This window comes from Sesamum indicum, unplaced genomic scaffold (genome assembly GCF_000512975.1).
Source record: "Sesamum indicum cultivar Zhongzhi No. 13 unplaced genomic scaffold, S_indicum_v1.0 scaffold00277, whole genome shotgun sequence".
Classification (NCBI taxonomy): Eukaryota; Viridiplantae; Streptophyta; class Magnoliopsida; order Lamiales; family Pedaliaceae; genus Sesamum; species Sesamum indicum.
The window spans coordinates 1-8,600 of NW_011628171.1; the positions used below are offsets into that span (position 1 = coordinate 1).

The window sequence follows — 8,600 nt, forward strand, 5'->3', positions numbered from 1 at the left end:
ACAAATTCTTGGGTCTACACCTACGTTTGGGTCAAGTTTCGTCGAATTCTGAGAATGCTCAAAATTTAGCTATTTTGCACGGTTTTATGAAAACAAGTTTGTTTCCGTTTTATACTAACTTGTAGTTATTATTATGCTTAGCAAATTTAAAACACAAATGCTTGGGTCTAGACCAACGTTTGGGTCAAGTTTCGTCGAATTTTGAGAACGTTCAAAATTTATCTGTTTTGCACGATTTTATTAAAGCAAGTTTGTTTCCCTTTTATACTAACTTGTAGTATTATTACGCTTAGCAAATTTACAATACAAATTCTCTCTCTAAAAATTCTCTCTCTTGTTTCCATTCCATGCACGAGGCGGACGGCGAAGTGGCTGACGATGAGGAGGGGCCGGACAACGCTGAAAACAGCATGGAGGGTAGCAGCAGTCCTAAGACAACCGGCGCCGGCGAAAAACTGGTTGTTTCCGGCGAGGAAGAAGACGAACAGTTGGAGGTCGTTTTTTCGGCATTTGACGCCGGATTTTCGCCGGCAGTTAGAAGCCCAACCAGCATGGAGGAGAACAACATTGATCCAGTAGCAAATGATGGAAGATTAAAAGAGAAATCAAAGCTTATTTCATAATTGTTGAAACTAGGGTTTCTTCACATCAAGGAGTCGCACGGCAATTTCCCGACGAATCTGACTGGTTTTCCGTCCAACGATGGCAGATCTGGAGTCTCTAGGGTTGGTTCATCCTTACCCAAGGAGAAAGTTTGCATTTTGACGTCAGGCAATGAAGATTCAAGTGAGCCGCCAAATCTATGGTTTTCTGCAACAAATCTGGTTGAGGAAGATGAAGCATCGAACAGCGATTCCAGGCGCAATCATGGCAACAATACCTCTGAGAGGGTAGATCGCATATAGTCGATGGAGAATGACGGTAATTTGAGGACTGGTTTTGATGCTATAGTGCACCGGCCAAACCTAGGGTTTGGCGGCGCACCTTCTATCCGTAACAATGGAGGCCGGGCTTCAAGCCCTTTCAATTTTTACGAGTTTCCACGCCTTGCACACGCTGTTTTGGATGCTGAACATGAACTATCCATGAAGTCCTTGGAGGAATTGAAAACCAAATAGAACCTGCGATTTGGACGTGAAGCTACAAATCGCTGCTTTCTGCCGCCGGTGAAGAATCCTGAAGAACCAGAACTTGCGCGTGGACTGAGAAGGGCGATTAGATGTCTTGTGCCGGCGTCACGAACGGAAGGGATGACGGGTTTTCATGGTGGAAACAGCAACTCTGCTGTCAGAAAACAGCAAATACCAGTTTTCGATGGGCTGTCGGAAACTGCTGCGACGGTGACCAGATGACTGGAAACAATGTCGGCCACTTACTTGGAGTCTGACGTGGAAAGAACTTATGTGGCAGGTGAGGTGGCGCGGACCTCTTGCAATAGTCAAATGCTAACGTCAGCATTGAATCAGCTGCTGACATCAGCCCTGGAAATGATGATGTAAGCCCTATTACAGCTGCTGATGTAAGCCCTGCAACTGCTGACATCAGCCCCATGTCAGCTGATGACATCATGACTGCATCATCATTTGATATATCACATGGAATCCATGACGATGTAGTACATAACAGTCCAATCTCTCCACTTCCTTCGGGTATTCCTACCAGACAGTTAGTTGGAAATATTCCACTGCATACTTGTCCGGATTTGACAACCGATGACAAGATTGCGCATGCATTCAATAACTCCACTCGAAAAACACTATCATATGTTGCTCCAATAATACAAAATGGTGAAGTAGTTGTGAGACCTACACTTGCTACTATTCGCAACGGATCCACTCGATGGAAAACTACAGATGTTGGTTATTTTCTTGGGAAAAAGCCATACTTTCATCATGTGAAAGAATTTGCCTTGTCAATATGGCCAGGTCTTCGGGAGGTCAAAGCTACGATAAACAGATTTTTCTTCTTCCAGTTTAAGACTGTTGCACATATGGAAGAAATCATTGAAGGAGGACCTTGACTGTTCCAAGGACAACTGATTGTATTACAAAAATGGGCACCTGGGATGGAGATGCGGAAACTAAAATATACACAGGTTCCAGTATGGATTACGCTAAGACACTTGCCAGTTGAACTATGGACAGAGGAGGGGCTCAGTATAGTGGCCAGAGGCACTGGTAAACCTTTATACCCGGATACAATTACGAGGGCATGCACGAGACTGGACTTCGCTCGTGTATGCGTGATGATCGATGTGAACTCAATTATCAGGAAACATATTATTATCATGACGTCTGACGAGGAAGGAGGCGAAACACCGTGCAAAATTGACGTGGAATACGAATAGTTACCACCCAAATGCACAAGTTGTAAGACATTAGGATATGCGGCCAAAGAATGTGCTCTCAACAAGTCTTCTAAACCAGTTAACCCTCCAGTCTCAGTCTACATACCTAAAACAGGACCATCCCAACCTACTCCTGTGCCTGACAGGATAACACCACGACCTCCACCAGCTAGAGAGGTGGAAAAACATCGAAAGGGCATTGAGTCTCCCATAACTATTGCTGGCCCAAGTCGTGAGGAGAGGGGTAAGGCAATTATCACTTACAATGCTTTTGATGCCTTACGACAAATAGAAGATACAGATGACTTGTCTCAGGGCCCTAAGCAAAGCAGCCCCATACCTGGTGATCCATGTTGAATGCAGCAATATGGAATGTACGTGGCCTGAACAAACGAGATCATCAGCTGGCAATTAAAGACATCGTTGCTGAGTTCAGGTTACAATTTCTTGGCTTCCTTGAAACTCGCATTCGCATTAATAACGTACCACATATTCAGGCTTCTTTATTACCTCATTGGAAATGGTTTGTGGATTATGATTCGTCTGGTAATCGTGTTTGGTTAGCCTGGGATGAAAATTTTATTGATGTTGATGTGGTTGAATGTGAAACACAATTTATTCACTGTCGTGTTAATATCCGTGCACTTCATGAGACCATTGCTATCACTGTTATTTATGGGGCTAATGAGATAGCCGAAAGGCGGGAGTTATGGATTTCTATGGAGACTATTGCTTTACAGTGTAATGATATCCCGTGGCTTGTTGGATGGGATTTCAATGCAGTGCGCGATACTAGTGAAATCTGTGGTACAGCGGGCGATACTCGAATGGCTATGGAAGAGTTTAATACTTGCATCCAGAACACAGGATTATTACCCTTACCTATGCAGGAGAACGGTACACATGGCATAATCGTAGTGCGAACCCACGAAATCTATGAAAAAGGACACCATAAAAAACACACACTCAAGCTATCCGCATGCAATCTCCGGCCGGCGAAGTGGGCGATGAAGAGGAAGGACCGGCTGATGATGTGGCAACTGAGGAAGGTGGTGATCGCCGGCAGAGAGACGGTGACGGCAAAATTCCGGCCAAAAAATAGTTTCTGCGCGAGGAAGATGGAGGGGCGGATTTCTCAAATTCGATGGATTTCGCTGGTTTTTCGATCGGAAATGGATGCCAAAGCTTCATGGATGATAGAGGAAACATTTTTGGACTGGAAAATCGAAGCTTGAGGTCTGAAATAGATGCAAAAATGGCGCAGCCACTTTTAGGGTTTTTGGAACCCGAAACGTCGCCCGCTGAAATTTCGCCGGAAACTGACGTTTTTCCGGCCTCTGTGCACTGCCAAGGCGTCGTTAGGGGTGAAGATGACTTATCCACGGATAAAATTGCATTCTCGCAGCTGTTGGGGATTAGTTCAAAACTAGGATTCGCAAGCTCTAAAAACAGCACCGTCAATGGCGGAAATGTCAAATCTCCGTCGGCGAATGAGTTTAATATTGAGGAATTTCTGAAACTTGCTAATAGAGTGATTGATGGAGACGAAACCGCCATGAATGCCCTAAAAAACCTCCAGATCCGCTGGAAAACCAAGTTTGGAAAGTGCTCTTCGAAGTCGGAAGTGGCGCCGGTGAAACTCCCTCCGCCCAGGCGCTGTCTTTTGCCGGGACATCGCCACTATAAGGCCGGAAAACAAACGGAGGAGAAGGAGCAGTTCTCCAACGACATCTGTTTTGCCGGTGGGTGACGCAGCAGCTGACGTGGAGAGGGAGATGGGTGAAGCAGCAGCTGACTTGGTTGAATACACAGATGACGTTATCAATGAAGTCAGTCCTGATGATGTCATCCATGATGTAAGCCCTAATGATGTCACCCATGATGTAAGCCCTAATGATGTCACCTATGATGTAAGCCCTAATTATGTCAGCCATGATGTAAGCTCTGATGTTGTCAGATGTGATGTCATCAATGGTGGGAAAAATTGCAGAATTTTTCCTGAGCAATCTAGGCCTATTCCGACTGGATTATTCGTTGGGAACATAGCACTACATACTTGTCCTAATGCGATTGATGACGATAAAATTGCCCACGCGTTTAATAATTCGTCTCGTAAAACATTATCTTCCATCGGCCCAACGGTTCAAAATGGGGAAATTGTTGTCCGGCTATCCTTGGACACTGTATGGGATGGATCCAAACGTTGGAAAACTACAGCTGTCGGATATTTTCTGGGGAAAAAGTCGTATTATCATCATCTGAAGGAATACGCTCATTCAGTATGGCCAGCACTAAGGGCAGTCACAGCGACAGCTAATGGATTCTTTTTCTTCAAATTTAAAACACTCATTGATATGGAAGACGTGATCGAAGGGGGACCTTGGTTGTTCCAAGGACAACCAATAGTGTTGCAAAAGTGGGAACCAGATATGGCCATGAGAAAGCTCCAACATAAGCATGTACCTATTTGGATTAAACTTAGACACCTACCAATGGAATATTGGACTACTGATGGATTGTGTATGGTAGCTAGTGCAGTGGGTAAACCTCTCTACCCGGATGCAATAACGAGAGCATGCACGAGATTGGATTTCGCTCGTGTATGTGTGATGATTGATGTGGCACAAAAGTTGAGAAATCATATCATTGTCATGACACCGGATGAAAATGGAGGGGAAACAGCTTGTAAAGATGATGTTTAATACAAATGGCTCCCTCCAAAATGTACAAACTGTATGACCTTGGGGCACATGACCAAGTACTGTCCGCTGAACAAAACACACAAACCGAGTAAACCACCAGTAGCTGTGTATATGGCAAAAACAAATATTCCTCCACCACAACCAAACAATGAAAAGAGCAGAAAATCGATGAGACCAAAAATGGTAGACAAACCGAGACGTGAGGAGGGAGAAGTGATTAGGGAACGCAACACTGCCAAACATGATGATAGGGGTAAGGCATTGGTTATTTATAATGCCTTTGATGCTTTGCAATTAATTGATGACACAAGTGAATCCTCGAGGGGTCCTAACACACGTAGCCCCATTAATCATGACCCATGTTGAACCTTGCCATGTGGAATGTCCGCGGGCTGAATAAACGAGACCATCAGCTTGCATTAAAGGACCTTGTCTCAGAATTCAGGTTACATTTCTTGGGCATACTTGAAACACGTGTTCAACTGAATAATATTATGCATATACAGTCTTAGCTGCTACCTCAATGGAAGTGATTTGCTGACTATAATTCCATTAGAAATCGTATGTGGCTAGCGTGGGATGAGAATTTTATAGATGTACATGTTCTTGACCTGGGTGAACAATTCGTGCACTGTCGTATCACTAGTAGGGCTGTCAATGAATCTGTTCTTGTTACTGTTGTTTATGGTGGAACTGAGGTGATTGACCGTCGGATTTTGTGGACTGCACTGGAGACACTTGCTCAGTAGTGCTCAGACGCCCAGTGGTTGGTGGGAAGGGACTTTAATGCAGTACGAGACCTTAATGAGGTATGTGGCATTCCAGGAGATATAAGGATGGCCACAACAGAATTTAATACAGGTATTCTGGAGGCGGGCCTGATTCCACTTTCAATGCAAGGTGAATGGTTCACATGGCATAATTGCAATACATCCGCGCGGAGTTTGTGGAAGCTGCTGGACCGGATACTTGTTAATGATCGTTGGCTGGCAAGGTTCCCTACATCATCCTATCACAGCCTTACACCACGGACATCTGATCACTCGCCACTGGTTCTACATGGGGATACGCAACAACATAATGGAGGTATGTTTCGATTTGATAACTATCTAGCCCAATCTCCTGAGTTCATCCCTAATGTGCAGAACATTTGGCATCATGAGGTTGTCGGTATATCTATGTATGCCGTGACACGTAAACTGAAGGCTCTTAAACCAGTCTTCCGAATACAGAGGAGGAATAAGGGGGATTTGATGATGAATGTCCAATTAGCCAAAGGTTTTCTCGATGAGGCACAACTATTGGTGAGCTGTGACAGACAAATGAGCACTTCTTACTCCTGGAACATTGTTGTCGAATCGTTTATGCTAAAGCGGCAAAACTCGAACAAATCATGTTGCAACAAAGAGCTAAGATGCAGTGGATGAAAGACGGAGACCAATGTTTGTTGCAACAAAGAGCTAAGATGCAGTGGATGAAAGACGGAGACCAATGTTCCCGGGTTTTCTTTCGTAAGTCGCTCAGAGACGAGTAATGAGGAGAATCTTGCAGATCAATGATGAAAATGGTACTACACACACGGATCAAGGGGAGGTCGCCCAAGAGTTTGTCTCATACTATCAGAACCTCTTAGGAGGTACCAGACAACGATTGACAGTGGATATTCGATACCTTAGACCATGGGCGAGGCACTGTATTACTGATGAGGAAGCTAGCCACTTACTCCTACCATTCTCGCCAGATGATGTGAAGCAAGCAGTGTTTGATATCGCTGAAGACAAGGCGCCGGGACCTGATGGTTACTCGTCAGGGTTTTTCAAGGCGGCTTGGCCTATGGAGGGGGAAGAAGTAACGAGAGCAATTCTGGATTTCTTTTTAATCGAAAAACTACTGAAACAGGTTAACTCCACGATTTTGGCTCTAATAACAAAGGTACACACTCCTATGTCGGTTAATGATTTTAGACCGATTTCATGTTACAATGTTTTATACAAGATCATTGCGAACTACTTGTTCAGAGACTTAGTGTTTTACTAGAGAAGATTATTAGTCCCTGTCAGACAGCATTTATCCCGGGAAGAAGCATTGGAGACAATATTATGCTAGCTCAGAAACTATTCTCAGGCTATAATCAGATGCGCCTACCCCCCAGATGCGCGCTTAAAGTGGATATCAGGAAGGCCTATGATACGATGGAGAGGGACTTCTTGTTAGCAGTTTTTCAGTTGTTCAGATTCCCACCTAAGTTTACAAGGTGGATTGAGGAGTGTGTCTCGACTACATCATTCTCGATTGGTCTAAATGGAATTCCTCATGGGTTCTTTACTGGAGAGAAAGGATTACGACAGGGAGACCGCCTATCTCCTTATATGTTTGTTCTCGTCATGGAAGCTTTACATATGGGATTCCTGCAACGAATTGAGCAGGACATGCAATTCACCTATCATTGGAAGTGTGAGAGCTCCAAGGTTTTCCAGTTGGGATTTGCAGAGGACCTACTTCTTTTCTGCAGAGCTGACTTTGACTCCATTAGAGTCTTCAAGGAGGGATTGGACTGGTTTGTGGAGATGTCGGGCCTTCGGCTGAATGTTCAAAAAAGCCACTTAATAATCTCCCATTCGGCTGAAGGATTGAAAACCCAGATGATGGAGATTTTGGGCTTTCAAGAGAGGCAACTACCAATGAGGTATCTGGGTCTCCCCTTAATTTCTTCTAGACTGTCTATCTCTGACTGTCAACCTCTTATTTCGAAAATTGATGCACGCATTACTGGATGGGAAGGGATTTCATTATCATATGTTGGGCGGGTACAAATCATCAAAACCGTGCTTTCGACATTGAGTTTATACTGGGCATCTGCATTCATATTACCTAAGAAAGTTATCAATGAAATTGAGAAGAGGTTGAGGAACTTTCTATGGAAGGGTACGAAGTCTTCTGGTTACGCCAAGGATGCCTGGAAAGATGTGTGTCGACCAGTAGATGAGGGGGGACTTGGATTCAAGGACATCTCTACCTTGAATCGCGCATTAATGAGCAAGAAATTATGTGATGTTATCCGGTGTGACAGGACATCCATCTAGGTTCAATGGCTTTACCAAGACCGGTTACGGGATACATCAATTTGGACTGTCCGTGAGCAGGGAGGTTCTTGGGGATGGCGGAAAATGCTCAGGCTCCATCCTTATCTTCGCTCTATTGTGGATTACCAGATTGGAAATGGAGGTAGATTCTTTATTTGGCAAGACCCGTTGCATCACTTGGGTCCACTTATTGAGCGGTTCCCTCGTGGACCACGCCATCTTAGACTTGAAGAATCAGCAAAACTCAATTCGGTGATTTCAGTTGGAGAATGGCAATGGCCTACCATCACGGACTTTAAATGTTTGGAGATCACACATAACCTACCGCTTATTCTTGGAGGTGAGGATCGAGTGGTGTGGAGATGTGACGAAGGGCAACCTACTACTCAGGCCCTCTACCGATTATTTGATCCTCCTGAGCCGAAAGTAGGATGGTCTTCACTACTTTCGGGATCCCTGAAGATCCCT

General features: G+C 44.5%; 2 protein-coding genes across 2 annotated transcripts in view; both read left to right on the plus strand.

Annotated features, from left to right (window-relative positions):
- The first annotated feature begins 5,885 nt into the window (after positions 1–5,885).
- LOC105180022 lies at positions 5,886–6,476 on the plus strand. The gene has a single exon (XM_011103690.1). The coding sequence runs from the start codon at positions 5,886–5,888 to the stop codon at positions 6,474–6,476; it is 591 nt and encodes a 196-aa protein (XP_011101992.1).
- Positions 6,477–6,582: 106 nt separating this feature from the next.
- LOC105180023 overlaps positions 6,583–8,600 on the plus strand; it is a 2,154-nt gene continuing 136 nt past the window's right edge. The window contains exons 1-4 of the mRNA XM_011103691.1: positions 6,583–6,981; positions 7,068–7,606; positions 7,678–7,735; positions 8,193–8,384. Coding sequence (XP_011101993.1) covers positions 6,583–6,981; positions 7,068–7,606; positions 7,678–7,735; positions 8,193–8,384 — 1,188 coding nt within the window. The remainder of the gene's footprint in view (positions 6,982–7,067; positions 7,607–7,677; positions 7,736–8,192; positions 8,385–8,600) is intronic.